This window comes from Mustela erminea, chromosome 5, assembly GCF_009829155.1.
Source record: "Mustela erminea isolate mMusErm1 chromosome 5, mMusErm1.Pri, whole genome shotgun sequence".
NCBI lineage: Eukaryota > Metazoa > Chordata > Mammalia > Carnivora > Mustelidae > Mustela > Mustela erminea.
In genome coordinates this window covers 64916840-64933803 of record NC_045618.1, presented here as the reverse complement: position 1 = coordinate 64933803, position 16964 = coordinate 64916840, and the positions used below count along the sequence as shown (strand labels likewise).

Sequence of the window (16964 nt, the reverse complement as noted above, 5' to 3'; positions counted from 1 at the left end):
TACTAGATAGATGAATTTTTATTTTATTTCGTGCTGATACTTAATACAAGGATTACAAAAATAAGGGGAAAACTCTAGAGTCAATTTTTAAAAACAGAAAATAAATATGACAGGTAAGATCTCTGCTTACACCTAATAGAACAATATCTAAATATTAACAAACCTCCATTTACTTGACTTTTCCGTCTTACTCGAGATATCTGTTTGTTAGGCTTTTCTCCTGCTCTTGGTGTTGATGTGATCAAATTATTATCTATATCACGTTCAATCCTACTCCGTTTCGAAGGATTTTCTCTCTCTTCCTTAAGATATGAGGAAAAAAACATGCATTGAGCATAGGCATTCTGCCTTTAGATTATAATTATAAAATATGATATGTAGCCCCATGTTCATTGCAGCATTATTTACAACAGCCAACAGAAACAATTTAAGTATTTATCCGCTGATGAATGGATAAGGAATATATGGGATGTGTGTACACACACACACACACACACACACACACACACGAGTATTATGCAGCCATTAAAAAGAATGAAATCTTGTCACTTGTGACAACATGGATGGACAACATGGATGTGCTATGGGAAGATAGTTAAAATACTGCATGACCTCACTTTTATGTGGAATCTAAGTAACAAATGAAAAAAGACTCTACTCATAGATACAGAGAACAGACGGGTGGTTGCCAGAGGTGGGTGATGAGGGGTGGCAAAATGGGTGAACAGACTCAAAAGGTACAAATTCTAAGTCTAAAATAAATAAATCATAGAAATGTAATGCACAGCATAGAAACTATAGTTAATACAGTACTGCATGTTTGAAAGTTGCTAAGAGAATAAATTGTTAAAGTTCTCATCACCAAAAAAAGTTCTAACTATGGTGACAGATGTTAGCTAGGCTTACTGTGATGATCATTTTACAACACATATATATAAATATCAAATCATTCTGTTTTACATTAAATCTAATATAATGCTGTATATCAATTATACCTCAATTTTTAAAAAAAATAGATATATGTGTAATATATTTCTGTTTTCCATATCCAGAAGAAACAAAATAGAACTACATAATATCCAACAGTGCTAAAAAACAAAGGAAAAATCTGACAATGTTAGAGGTTAATTATTAATGTACTTATAATACACAAATATAACTAGAGCATCCTTATAATTCAGATCCTTTCTCCTGGGTCCATTTAATTATCTATGCTGGGCGCCTGTGTGGCCCGGAGTTCCAGGATCATGTCCCGCATTGGGCTCCCTGCTTGGTGGGGAGTCTGCTTCTCCCTCTGACCCTCCCTCCTCTTGTGCTCTCTCTCTCGCTAATAAATAACATCTTTTTAAAAAATTAAAAAAAATAAACTGTGCTAATGAAATACTCAATTGTACAATCTCCTCTGAGTTTTCAGCAATTTTCCCCTATTCTTAAACTTGTCCAAAGAACAGTGGTTGTTTCCTTGAGCACTCAGGATAAGAGAGAGAATCCCATTGGAATTTGCTGGCATATCACATATTACCAAAAATAACAGGGCCTGCCATGCCACACCCCAATGCTAACCTCAATTCTTTAACTGCCCAAATTAATACTAAAGAGTCTACTCCCTAATAAAGCTCCCTATTCATTTCCTTTTATATGGGAGAAATCGACATCACCAGTTAAGACTGTTTTTGCAGTACTGACTAAAGGACTATACGCCAAGTATACTGTCAAAGTATACTGATTTTTCTTCATTTGTACATCTATTTTTCTCATTTATAAAAGTTTTCTAGAATCATCTACCACATGAATGACATTACTGTCATACTGGCATATAACTCCTTGGTTTTTTGTTTGTTTTTTAGTAATCTCTACACCCAACGTGGGACCCTAACTTAAAACCCCAAGATCGACAATCCCATGCTCTACCAACTGAGGAAATCCGGTGCCCCAATTCCAGCTGTTTTAATGAGACTACCTGATATCTTTTGGTAAGGATTAGATTTTTAAATCTATATTAAATATAATCTGTATATATAATCATTATTCTTATTCAACAGGAATAACTTCTTTATTTGTACTGAGAATTTGTATCCACTGCTTTTGTATCAGAGCAAATAAGATGCTGCTATGCATTTTCTAAAGGTTGAATATTATTTTATTATTTTTAAAACAAACCTTGGTATTGTAAATGGCTACAATTACAACTGCCTATTTGGATCAATTCTACTCCTGAAACCAGTACTACACTGTATGTTAACTAACTTGAATTTAAATAAAATCTTGGAAGGAAAAAAAAGATATTAAAGATTATTAAAAAGCTAAACTTCCCTAAAAAATAATTCCCTACTTAGATCAAAACAAAGATAATAATATCAGAGTGCCTGGGTGGCTCAGTGGGTTAAAGCCTCTGCCTTCAGCTCAGGTCATAATCTCAGGGTCGTGGGATCGAGCCCGTATCGGGCTCTCTGCTCAGTGGGGAGCCTGCTTCCCCCCTCTCTCTGTCAGCCTCTCAGCCTACTTGTGATCTCTCTGCCAAATAAATAAATAAAATCTTTAAAAAACAAAACAAAGCAAAACAAAGATAATATCAAAATACATCATTCCATATCATATCATACAGAATTTTACTTTTACTCAGTTTCTCTAATGTTTTTGTTTTTGTTTCTCTGTTTTTGTTTTTTAAAGTTTATTTTTGTATGAGAGAGAGAGAGAGAGAGAGAGAGAGTATGAGCATGCCCAGGGCAGACAGAGGGAGAAGCAGGCTCCCTGCTGAACAAAGAACCTCAATCCCAGGGCTCCAGATCATGACCTGAGCTGAAGGCAGATGCTTAACCGACTGAGCCACCCAGGTACCCCTGGATATCTCTGTTAAAACAGTGTCTTTACAGCACAAAATAATGCTTCAGTGATCTACAACAAAATTCTTCAAATGGTTGCTATTTGTCATTCCCCTGAATTGTTTTTTTGTTTTTTGTTTTTTTTTAAGATTTTACTTATTTATTTGACAGAGAGGTAAGAGAGAGCACAAGGAGGCAGAGCAGCAGGCAGGAGTGGGAGAAGCAGGCTCTCTGATGAGCAGAGAGCCCGACACGGGGCTCAATTCCAGGACCCCAGGATCATGACCTGAGCTGAAGGCAGACGCTTAAACCAAATGAGTCACCCAGGAGCCCCATTCCCCTGCATTTTAAAATCAATAGTAACTCTCATATCCCAAACACTGGCTCTCCATAGCCAGAAAACAGTACTCTATGAAGCCCTTCAAGAACAGAAATAATGCTACAAAGCCAACCACACTAAGCTCCAGCATCTTCTTGAAGAAGCCTCTTAATAGATCTGCTATAACACAAATACTTATATTTCTGAAAATCCTGCTTTCTGCAACGCTAAAAATAACAAGGCTTAAGGAAAAAATAATTAGTCCAGGAGGGCAGAGAGGGGTATACAAGGCTGATCAGTCAATGCCCCGTTAACTCTGTAACCATAGCACTAACAAAAACAATGACTGGGACACCTCCAGAGATAACTTGGACACCCCAGTGAGGCAGCTAACAGCAGCCGAGATGCAACCTCAGGGCTTAATAAAAGGTAATAAAAACAAAGAAAGAGAAACAAGGGCTTATGGGAACTGAGAAGTGGAGCTTTAAGACAGTAGAGCTAAGATGGACACAAAAGGAAATGCAGACTGCCACATGAGAAAAGTCCCTGCTAGACCAGAGTATACTTCTCTAGGAGGGAACCCCCTTCCCTGCCACTGCTAATTATCACTTCTAATTAAAAACCTGTGTGTGTGTGTGTGTGTGTGTGTCTGTGTGTGTCTGTGTGTATTTGGGGGTGGGGGGCTTTTGTTTCTCTACTGCTGAATTTAAAGTTTTTTACTTTCTTGATGAAATATAAAACTCAATTCTCTGGGGCACCTGGATGGCACAGTGAGTTAAATGTCTGACTCTTGTCAGGGTTGTTGAGACTGAGCTGAACCCATTCAGCATGGAGTCTGCTTAAAAGACTCCTTCTCCCTCTGCTCCTCCGTATCCATCTACACTTGTGCTATCTCTGCGCTCTCTCTCTCTCAAATAAATAAATCTAAAAAAACTCCCTCTATTCAGGATCCCTTTGTCTAGTTTAAGAAAAAGTCATGTAGAAAGCAATACACTACCCATGTTATACTGACACTGTTCCCCTATTTATCAAGAATCTATAAGCTAACTAATGTTGTAGAACTAGACACATTTCTTGTAGAAAAGACTTACTGTGGCCAATTAAAAATACATATAATATCTGAGGCACGTGAGTGGCTCAGTGACTTAAGCCTCCAATTCTTCATTTCAGCTCAGGTCATGATCTCAAAGTCCTAGGATCGAGCCCCATAGTGTCAGGCTCTGCGCTCAAAGGGATCACTCTTTTTCTTCTGCTGCTACCCTTGCTTACACTCTCTAAGTAAATGTTTTAAAAAAATAAAGCATGTACGGGTGCCTGAGTGGCTCAGTGGGTTAAAGCCTCTGCTTCAGCTTGGGTCATGATCTCAGGGTCCTGGGATCAAGCCCTGTGTCGGGCTCTCTGCTCGGCAGGGAGCCTGCCTCTCTGCCTACTTGTGATTTCTGTCTGTCAAATAAATAAATAAAATCTTTAAAAAAATAAAGCATGTAAATACATACGTAAGGTAAAAATATTTTAGCTTACATCTCTAAGTAGGAAGAGGAACCTATTAATATCAAGGTTAAAAGCTCTGTAGTCATTGACAATAAAATCCTAGTCTTCAGAATAATGCAATGAAATGTCTAATGATGCTCCAATTCTGAAAGACAATTCATCATCCAATCCCGGTCTTTCTTGAACATTCAACTATGTAATCTGGAGACTTTATGAATGTGGCATAATTTTTTAAAGAACTAGGAAAAACAAGATTCCCACATTACTGTACAGGATGTTTTAATAAATTTATTAACCCTGCAATGTCTTCTCTGGAATTCATATTTTTTGAAGTTGTCCCTGAAATAGGCATTTAGGGGAAAATCTTGGGAAAAGAGTGTTCTTATGTCTCCGAACCCCAAGGGAAACACAGAGACCTAAAGAAAAAAAAAAAAAAAAAAAAGAAACCAACAGCGAATTCACAAGAAAACCAGGAGACAAGGTTTTGTCTCCCCTAAATTCCAAGCAGATGAGGACAAACCAACAGCCACCGCACCTGAGCACCCACATACAGTAGTGCAAAAGAAAGCAAAGGGATCAACAAGGTGTATGATACACCTGAGAACAAGAGAGCCCAAAATAGCTAAAATGTAGGTATTCAAAAGAAATCATGGCAGATCAATTTCATGAGGAGAGAAAGCTGCTATCTTGACAATCTAACAGCAAAGGGGTCCATGGTGAGAATGGAACAACAGTTCCTATGAACTCTTGAAAATTACCAACTATGATTCTATTCTAGAATAAGCCATACAGGGGCACCTGAGTGGCTCAGTAGGTTAAAGCCTCTGCCTTCAGCTCAGGTCATAATCCCAGGGTCCTGGGATGGAGCCCCACATCGGGCTCTCTGCTCAGCGCGGAGCCTGCTTCCCTTCCTCTCTCTCTGCCTGCCTCTCTGACTACTTGTGATCTCTGTCAAATAAATAAATAAAATCTACAAAAAAAAAAAAAAAAAAAAGAATAAGCCATACACTAAGGAGAAACTGCTGGGAATGGAATCAAAACTGAGTAGCAAAGTCACAACAAAAAAGAAGGAAAGAGGGTACCTGGTTAGCTAGTTGGTTAAGTGTTTGACTCCCAATCCTGGCTCAGTCTTGATCTCAAGGTGGTGAATTCAAGCCTTGCACTGGACTCCATTCTAGATATGGAGTCTACTTTAAAATACAAAAGGGGAGGGGGTGCCTGGGTGGTTCAGTGGGTTAAGCCACTGCCTTTGGCTCCAGTCATGATCTCAGGGTCTTGGAATCGAGCTCCGCATTAGGCTCTCTGCTCATCAGGAAGCCTGCTTCCCGCCCCCGCCCCCGCCTGCCTCTGCCTACTTGTGGTATCTCTTTGTCAAATAAAGAAATAAAATCTTAAAAAATAAAATAAAATACAAAAGGGGGAAAAAAAGGAAAGTGAAGTTTCAGATAAATATTGGATAGTAATTAAAGAGATAGAAAAACTCAAAAAGCGATCACTGTATTTTTTAACATTACACAAAAACCAAAACAGTTGGAAAAGATACCGTAAGCCACAAAACCTTCTAAAAAAACTAATCTCATACAAAAATGAGCAACAAGGAAGTACAGATGTTAAATCCACACAAAAATTATTGTAATAAAATATACGGGCGGGAGGGGGGTGCCTGGGTGGCTCAGTGGGTTAAAGCCTCTGCCTTCGGCTCGGCTCAGGTCATGATCCCGGGGTCCTGGGATGGAGCTCCACATGTGGCTCTTTGCTCGGTGGGGAGCCTGCTTCCTCCTCTCTGCCTACTTGTGATCTCTGTCTGTCAAATAAATAAATGAAATCTTAAAAAAAAAAAAAATACAGGGAGTAAAATAACATCTCTACAGATAAAGAATGCATGTTAGAAAAATATGCATATAGATCAAAATTATAATCTTCTATTTCAGAACACAAGATTCAGTGAGAAAATAATATGAGACATATGGGTTAGAAAAATTCAAATCATAAAGACAAAACAAAATAATTAAAAATAACAAAAAAATCGTAACAGAAATAAAGACTGAATTAGAATGTACAGAAAATTGAGTAAACAATTGATTATGCCTTAAAAGAAATAGAAGATAAAATAGGGAAATTTTTAAAAGACATCAAAATATTACAAATACTGAAGACACACAAAGATCTAACAGAAAATAGGTAGTCCCTGAAGAAGGAAACCAAATCAAAAGCATGGCGAAAGAACGAATATTAGAAGATTTTCCTCAAAGGAAAGATTTTAGGGGCATCTGGGTGGCTCAATCAGTTCAGTGTCTGCCTCTTGGTTTTGGCTCAGGTAAGGATCTCACAGTTGTGAGACTGAGCCCTGCATCAGGCTCTGTGCTCAGCACAGAGTGTGCTTCAGATTCTCTCTCCCTCTTGCTCCTGCTCACACTGCCACTGTCTCTGTTTTGTGTGTGTGTGTGTCTCTCTCTCTCAAATAAATCTTTAAAGGATTTTAAATTACATATTCAAAGATATGTCTAACTAAAACTATCAACTCAGAAAACAAGATACATCCTAAACTTCATAGAATTTAAAGAAAAAAAGAATCTTATGGAGATCAAGACAAAAATTATTTAAAAAACAAAACAAAACAAAATTACATTATCATCAAACTTCAACAGCAATGCTTTTCATGCCAGAAGAAAATGAAGTAACAGTTAAAATAATCAAGAAAAGCCTAGCTAAGTTATTTTATATGCAGCAAAACTGAATTTTCAACCTTAAAGAGCATTGTTTTGTTTTGTTTTTTAAAAAGATTTTATTTATTTGACAGAGAGAGAGACAGTGAAAGAGGGAATACAAGCAGGGGGAGTAGGAGAGGGAGAAGCAGTCTCCCCACTGAGCAGGGAGCCTGAAGCAGGACTTGATCCCACGACACTGGAATCATGACCTGAGCCAAACGCAGAAGCTTAACGACTGAGCCACCCAGATGTCCAAAGAGCACTGTTACCAACATGCAAGAATACTGTTCCCATGAGTGCTTTCTGTGGCACCTATTAGAAAATGAGCTTCAGACAACAAAAATAACTGCAGATGATGACATGAAGACTGAGGATAAGCATTAAATATACTGAACATATGCAAACCCTGTAAAACTAAGATACATGAGGATTAAAAGATGGTATGTAATGACAATAGGCTCAGTATCCACAGATATAAAACTAAGAAAATTGGTAACCGATATATCAAGTTTTTTTAAACTGTTCACTTTAAAGTAATTCTGAGACAGAAAACTTAACAGAATTCATTCCCAGCTGATCTATACAAGAAATACTAAATGAAGTTCTTCAGGCATAGAATAAATAATACCAGATGGGATCCTAAACCTGCAGTAAGGAATGAATACCACTAAGGCAATTATGAGGAAATATGAAAGATCTTGGTGTCCAGTACTACTGTGATCTTACCAGCTCTCTTTAATAGTCATACATGCTATAATCTCTGTAGCCTCATTTTGATCCAGTAAGTTATTATTTTGAAGTCTTAAAAGTTTTTAATATGTGTATTTGTGGAAATACAATAAAAGTACTCTTAGTATTCTGCTTTGCAATAATATCAAATTTGGTTTTTATAATTATATCTAAACAGCTATTTTGAAATTGAATAATATTTTAAGAGTATTTAGAACTTTATAATTAAGAATGGATCATTGGAATAAAAAAGGGAGATTAGGGATGCATGGGTGGCTCAGTCAGTTAAGTGTCTGCCTTTTGCTCAGATCATGATTCCAGGATCCTGGGATCGAATTCCACATCAGGCTCCTTGTTCAGTGGGGAGCCTGCTTTTCCCTCTGCCTGCCACTCCCCCTGCTTGTGCGCTCTCTCACTCTCTCTCTCTGACAAATAAATAAAATCTTTTAAAAAATAAAAATATAAAAGGGAGATCAGACTATTTGTGTTTCAATCCATTATCACATTGAAAAAGAAACTGACATATCCAAATTCTGACTCAAAAAAGGGGGAAAACTACTCCAAAGAATCTGAATCAAACTATAAATTACAAATGAGTATATGATAAGCTATTTTCCCTTTGGCTGCAAAAATACTATTACGTTGTCCTCTCATGCCTTATGTAATAAAACATATTCAAATAAAGTTATGCTGCCGATTCAATTTACTATCATTTGAGAACACTCAGCATTTAAAAAAAGGAATTTAAATGTACTTTAAATGTACACATGATGAATTCTTCAAAAGCCAATAATCATTACAGTTTTTCAAACTAAAAATAAAAAAGGCAATGAAATATCTTAAAGAGTAATTTATCTTATCACATTGGTTGAAAAAGTATACATAATATCTGAAAGACTTATAAACTCCCGCACAGCAGACATTGCTGGAACCCTGCTGGATAAAGTCAGTGAAAGAAACAGGCTCTTCCACTTCCCAAAGATAAAGTGGAACTGAAATGATAACTTATCTGCAAATACAGGAAATGAGTTAATATCTGGTCTACAGTGTTATATTTCTGCCTTATGGATATGGCCGACTTTCTGTTTTGACTATATCTGATACTAGCATCAACTAATCATCAAAGATTTTTACTGTAAATGGTAACAAACACAAGTGGTAAATAATTCTTTTGCATCTCAGTTTACCCTGAAATAACTTCTGTTGAATATTTGTGCTGACTATACAAAAGCAATGATAGATATAACTACTATCACTTGGCACAAATTAAGGCAATGATACCCAATAATCACGTATTATTTATTGCCATGCACTAGAGGGGGGAAAAGGCCAGTTTGACTTAAGAATGTTTCTGACAAAGCTGTGAAATTAATTAAATCTCAACTCTTAAATATGTCTTAACACTGTATGATGGGCTGCAAACCTGTGCTTCCACAGTTGTCTTGAGAAAAAGCACCTGAGTTGGAGCACCTGTGTGGCTCATTCCATTAAGCATTCAACTTGTGATTTTGGCTCGGGTCATGATCTCAGGGTTGTGTGTTTGAGCCCTACCTCAGGCTTATGCTGGGCACAGAACCTGCTTACAAGTCTCTCTCTCTCCCTCTCCCTCTGCCCCTCACTCCCTACGGGGTGGGGGGAGGGGGAGAAGAAAGGAAAAAGAAAAAAAGAAAAAGCAACTGAGTGTTTAAGTTATTATAAGCAGAGTTAGACCACTTTTCCAATGGAAAACTATTTTTAAGTAGGTATTTTCTGAAAAGTGAACAAAGCAAATTTATCACTTCAAGAAAAACTTTTTGTTGCCAACAATACAATGTGAGAGCTTTCAAGCAAAAGTCATAATTTTAGAAAAGTTGGACCCAGGAGCACCTGACTCGCTCAGTTGGTTGGGTGGCTGGCCTTGGGCTCAGGTCATGATCTCTGGATTCTGGGATCTAGCCCACATCAGGCTCCCTCTCCCACTGCCAATCCCCCTGCTTAGGTATGTGAGCCCGCACTTGTGCACTCTTTCTCTCTCTAATAAATAAACAAATAAAATCTTCAAAAAAAGAAAAGAAAAGTTGGACCTAGCACCATGAGCTTGACAGCTTCCCAAAACTATCCTGTTGCAGGGAATGTGAGTGGTTCAGTTGATTGAACACCAGACTCTTGGATTTCAGCTCAGGTCATGATCTCAGAGTCCTGAGATTGAACTTAGCATTGGGCTCTGCACTCAGCAATGAGATTCTTTCCCCTCCCTCTACCTTCCCCTGCTCGGCTTGCTCAAATAACGCTCTCATATAAATAAATGGATAAATAAATAAATAAAAACAAACTATCCTACTGAGATCAATGGGGATGTTCATAAATGTGATTTTTAAATACTGAATAATGAAATATATTAATATGTAGAATAGCTACATAATTCAGTAAACCAGTATCTTCTAAATAACCAGTGCATAGTGTTAGAAAATCATACATGGTGCATCACTCATTCCAGGTGCAAGATAGACTAACAAAAAGATCACTGCAGCTCTTTCAGATTCCATCTTGGAACAAGAACCTAAGAAACTACATTTGTTAAGCTTTGGTATAGTATCAATAGGATATCACAATTATTTAAAAAGGATATTAAAATAATCCTTCCTTTAACAAATACATGTGAGTATAGTTTTCTATAAATGCTTCACCTGGGGCGCCTGGGTGGCTCAGTGGGTTAAAGCCTCTGCCTTCAGGTCTGGTCATGATCCCAGGGTTCTGGGATCAAGCCCCGCATCTGGCTCTCTGCTCAGCAGGGAGCCTGCTTCCTCCCCTTTCTCTGCCTGCCTCTCCGCCTACTTGTGATCTCTGTCAAATAAATAAATAAAATCTTTAAAAAAAAAAAGCTTCACTAATAACAAATTATGTATGAAGCCATCATTAAAGACATTGGCAAAATTACAAATAATGTCATGCCTCCCATTAATTTCCTTTTTGTTTTTAGGAAATAGTTAAAATGTTGTCTGTATTAATATCAGTGAGTTTATAATCGAATTATGAATAAACATTTTCAAAATTCCTCAGCTTGATATCTAATGAGATAGATTTTGATATAACCCACATAAACAAATGTTCTTTAGGGTTTTCAATAATGTGTAAGAAAGTAAAGGAGCCCGAGATCAAATAGTTTAAGAATCACTTGCTCAAGAGGAATTACTAATGAAATCACAGGAAAAAAGAAGTCACCCTCCACAAATGGGGGAAAAAATGTGAACTGTCAGTTCACAAACACAAAAATCCCTATATAGTCAATAAGCACATGAAAGGATATTCAACCTCATTAATCATCAGGGAAATGCAAAACAGAAACACAATGAGATAACCACCCCACCCATATAGAAAGACTAAAATTAAAAGGACTGACAATACCAAATATTGCTAAGAATGTGGGCAACTGGAATTGCCAGACATTGCTAGATAGAATATAAAATGGTACAAATAGTCTGGAAAACAACTGGGCAGTTTCTTAAAAGTTAAACAGTCTTTCAACAAATGGTGCTAGGACCAAAGGATATCATTAATATGTAAAAAAAATAGTTGGACCATATACTACCTACAAAAATTAATCCAAAATGGATGAAAGAGCTGAAAATAAGAACTAAAACTCTAAAACATTTAAGAAAAAAAACTTAGAGCTTATAAGAAAAAATTCTAGAGAAAACTCAGGGCTAAAACTTTACCAAATCTTGATTTTGGCAATAGCTTTTGGAAATGACACCAAAAATATAAGCAATAATAACCAAAAATAAACTGAACTTGGTCAAACTGAAAACTTTTGTGCTTCAAAGGGGTCTGAAAGAATGGGAGAGACTATCTACAAATCATATGTCAAAAAAGGATTTGTATCTAAAGAAGAACTCTTAGAATGCAATTATAAAAAGCCAAAACCCGGGGCGCCTGGGTGGCTCAGTGGGTTAAGCCACTGCCTTCGGCTCAGGTCATGATCCCAGGGTCCTGGGATCGAGTCCCGCATCGGGCTCTCTGCTCAGCAGGGAGCCTGCTTCCTCCTCTCTCTCTCTGCCTGCCTCTCTGCCTACTTGTGATCTCTCTCTGTCAAATAAATATATAAATTCTTTTAAATAAATAAAATGCCAAAACCCAATTTAAAATGGGCAAACTAAAAATACATAAATAAGTTACTGTTGAGGACATGGAGAAACTGGAACCCTCAACTTTGTTGGTGGGACTATAATATGGTGCAGCCATTTTGGAAAACAATCTACAGCTCCTTGAAAAGCTAATCACAGAATTATCATATCATCCTGTATTTCTCTTGAGTATATGCTCAAGAGAAATGTTAATAGATTTCCACAAAAGAAACTCGTATGTCAATGTTCACAGTACTCATTTTTTTTTTTTAAAGATTTTATTTATTTATTTGACAGACAGAGATCAGAAGTAGGCAGAGAGAGAGAGAGGAGGAAGCAGGCTCTCCGTGGAGCAGACAGCCCAATGTGGGGCTCGATCCCAGGACCCTGGGATCATGACCTGAGCCGAAGGCAGAGGCTTTAACCCACTGAGCCACCCAGGCGTCCCTCACAGTACTCATTTAATGACAGTCAAAATGTGGAAACAACCCAAATGTCTATCAACTGATAACATGGAAAATATCCACGCAATAGAATATTATTTCACAATAAGAAGGAATGACGAAATGATATATGCTACAACACAAATGCACACTGAAAACATGCTAAGTGAAAGAAGCGAGACATAAAAGACTATATGTTGTAGAATTCCATTTATATGACATGTCCAGAATAGGCAAATCTATATGCAGAAAGTCAACTATTGGTTGCTCAGGGCAAGGGAGGAAGGGAGAGTTGATGGGTGACAGCCACTGAAGATGATTTAAGGGGTCTAAAATTGATTGTGGTAACAACTGCAGAACTCTGTGCATATACTAAGAGACTAAATTTATACCTTAAATGAGTGAGTTTTATTATATGCTAATTATATGTCTCAATAAAGCTACCACAAAAAAATAAACATGCATTTATTGTATGATCCACCAATACCAATCTTAGTTATTTATCCAACTTAAATATATGTCCACGCATGGACTCAAGACAGATATTCATAGCACCGTTATTCATGATAGCCATAAAACATATGCAATCCAAATGGATAAACAAAATATGTTATCTAGTATACTCATACAATAGAAATCTGGGCAGAGGGGTGAATAAAGTATTGAATACGCACAGTAACACAAGTGAGTTCAAAAGCTTTATGCTGAGTGATAAATGCAAGAAACGCTGTAGGACTACAATTGTGAAACTCTAGAAAAGATTTATGTGATCTATAATAACAGTATGTTGATGGTTGTCTAGGGTGATGCTTGAAACTGTCTGCAAAGACTATAAGGATACTTTTTTGGGCATGAGTACGTAAATATGTTAAAATTCATGACAATATATACCTTAAATAGGTGTGTTTTGTTGTGTGTAATTATAACTCAAAAAGTTAGTCAATACAAAAGATAGAATGAAATTCGAAAAGATAACTGGTTTAACAAAAAGAAGGCAGGATAAGAAAAACCTAACTAAACTAAACATGTCAATTTAAATATAAATACACAGGGTATATTTATACATGGGAGGGAAAAAATTATAATCATGAAAATGCTAGGAAAGTTATATAGCTATATTAAGCAAAGTAAACCTCAAAGCAAGTATTACTAGAAATGAGAGATTTCACAGTGGTAACAAGAACAATTTACACTCATCACAAATGTGTATACACCTAACAAGAGAACTTCAAAATACATAAAGACAAAAACTGGCAGAACTGAAAGGCAAAGACACAGTAATAGTTGGAGATTTTAACATCCCTCCCTTAGTAACCGATAAAACAAGTTTAAGATATAGAAGACTGAAATATTATCAACCAACTTAATCTAATTAGTAGTTACAGAATACTGCACTGAAAAATTCTAGAATATGCACATTTCTTCAAATACACATGTGACACTCACCAAGATAGACTATATGCTAGAAAATACCAAAAAAGACCAAAGAAATGAAATCATACAGAGTATACTCCTAGATAACACTGATAATAAATTATAAATCAACAATTAAAAGATATCTTTAAAATGCCCAAATATCTGGAAATTAAATAACAAATTTCCAAATAATCCATGCATCGAGAATAAATCACACACACCCACAAAAAAGTTAATAAAAATATAATCAGAGGAGCACCAGGTAATACATGTATGGAATTGTTAAATCACTGTATTGTACACATGAAACTAATCTAAGAGTGTACATTAACTGCAATTAAAATAAAAACTTAAAAGAATATATAATGAGAACATGTGGGAAATTAGTACTTTGAAATTCACAGCTTTAAAACTTTTATTGGGGGATGGGTGGTGTAAAATCAGTGATCTAAGCAAGGGGCTGGCAAACTATACAATCCAGAAGCCAACTCCAGCAAGCTGTTTCTGTATGTCCAGGAGACTAAGAACGGTTTTTTTGTTTGTTTGTTTTCAAAGATTTTACTTTTTCTAAGTAAGCTCTACACCTAACACAGTGCTCAAACTCATGAGCCCAGGATCAAGTGGTGTCACATGCTCTACTGAATGAGCCAGGCAGGAGCTCCAAAAATGGTTTTTTATATTTATAAATGGGGATGGAGGAGGATCAAAAGAACAACCTTATTTGATGACATATGAAAATTATATGAAATTCAAATCTGTGTCCAAAGTTATGCTCATTCATTTATGTATTACCTGAAGAGTAGAGTAGTAGCTGTAACACAATATAGTCCACAAAGCCTAAAATATATATCAGAAACAGTTACAGAAAAAGTTTACCGATTCCTGATCTACGCTCCCACTTCCAGAAACTAAAAAAGTAAAAGTAAATCAAAAAGAAGGTATAAGAAAATATTAAAAATAACAAGTAGAAATCAATTAAATAGAAAATAGAAAGAATGAAAATTAACAAAGATGTTGATCTTTGAAAGAGTAATGAAACTGACAAAGCTCTAGCAAGACAGATCAAAACAAAAATAAATTGTAAGTTATCCATATCAGGAATGAAAAGATATACATCATTACAGATCCATTAGACACTGATATTTATGTAAATATCACTAAACTTTACACCAAGTAATTCAACAACTTGAATGAGTGAGCCAATTCCTTGAACAACCAAGACTGAAACAAGAAACAGAAAAGCTAAATAGCCTTGTATATTTTACAGAAATCCAATTTACAATAAAAGCTCTCTCACAAAAACTTCATTTAAGGATAAAAAAGGATAAAAAATAAGGATAAAAACACTTATTTAAGGATAAAATAATACTAAGACAATATAAGTTCTTTCAGAAATAAGCAGAGGGAACAATTCTTCACTTGCCTTATGATCCAAGCATAATAATCTTAGTTCCAAAATCTGAAAATATGACAAATCAAGGCAACTACGGACCAAAGCCCTCATGAACACAGATGTAAAAATCCCTTCGAAAAAAACACAGTAAAGCAAATCCAGCAATACAAGTTTGGTTTTCCATTAAAAAATATTTCTGCTCTACTCCACATGAAAAGAAAATCTGAAGAACAACTCAAAAGATGCAGAAAAGTCTTAGAGAAAATTCAACATGTTAAGAATTTTTAGCAAACTAGGACTAAAAGGGAACTTCTTCAAATGAATAAAAGATAACTATGAAAAACATTTAGTTAACAATATACCTAACTGTAAATAAACTCTTTTCCTCTAAGATCAGCAACAAGAGAAGGTGTTACTTCTCACCATTTCCATGGAACATCGTACTAGAGGCCCTAACTAATGCAATAAAGAAAGAAAAAGAAATAAAAGACCTAGAGATTAGGTAAAATAAGTAAAACTGTAGTTATCTGGTCTATTTTATGATTATGTATGTATACGCATCCAATCTGAACTTCTAATTTTTTCATGCCATAATAAATGGTAAAGTACTTATTAATCTAGCTGTTGAAGAACACATCTAGAGAGATTGACTTATATTACTTTGGGAGGAAGGAAGAAAATTCCCAATAAAACCATGAAGCTTGGTAGTAGTACAAAGGTTAGAGTTACAACAAAGTTTTCATCTAACCATTTTTCAAACCAAGGGATACAACCCATCAGTGGATGAGGAAATTAAAGCATTAAAATCACCTTTATTTGTTTTAAAGATTTATTTATTTATTTGAGAGAGAGAGAGAGAGAGAGAGAGAGACTGAGTGAGCACACAGTGGGATAGGGAGAAGCAGACTTCCTGCAGAGCAGCGAGCCTGAGCCTGACGTGGGGCTCAATCCCAAGATCCTAGCATCATACTTAACCGACTGAACCACCCAGGTGCCCCTAAAATCACCTTTAAAAGGAGAATAAGAAACAAAAGAGAAGAAAAATCAGACATATCAAATATACTAAGTGTGAGTTTTGTTTCACACGTATGACTATAGTGGAAGACACATTTCTTTCTAAGGGTTATACTTAGAAGATCTTAAAACACTGATTTAATATAACAGGTAAGGAAGAGGGCCCCTGGGTGGTTCAGTTGGTTAAGCCTCTGCCTTTGGCTCAGGTCATGATCTCAGGATCCTGGATCAAGCCCTGTGTAGGGCTCCTCACTCAGTGGGGAGTATGCTTCTCCCTCTCCCCCAACCCCCAACCCCTCTTATGCTGGCTCTACCTCTCAAATGAATAAATAAAACTTTAAAAGCAAGAGCACAACAGTATTTAGATAAGAACAGAGGAAAAGATCATTTTGTTATGGGAAAACTCTAGTAACCACCTATTTGGAAAGGTATAGATTCCTGATATAAAGCATATATAGTTTAGCTGTGAGGTCTTCACTTCAAATATGTATCAGATATCTCATGCTAGAGTGTGTGGGTGGCATAG

The 16964-nt window shown here is 36.3% G+C and overlaps 1 protein-coding gene across 6 annotated transcripts in view; it reads right to left on the bottom strand.

Annotated features, from left to right (window-relative positions):
• Positions 1–16964, bottom strand: part of CTDSPL2 (CTD small phosphatase like 2) — a 78934-nt gene that overhangs the window by 31421 nt on the left and 30549 nt on the right. For all 6 annotated transcript variants that reach the window (XM_032343556.1, XM_032343553.1, XM_032343552.1 and 3 more), the window contains one exon: positions 164–302. In XM_032343556.1, the coding sequence (XP_032199447.1) occupies positions 164–302 (139 nt within the window). The remainder of the gene's footprint in view (positions 1–163; positions 303–16964) is intronic.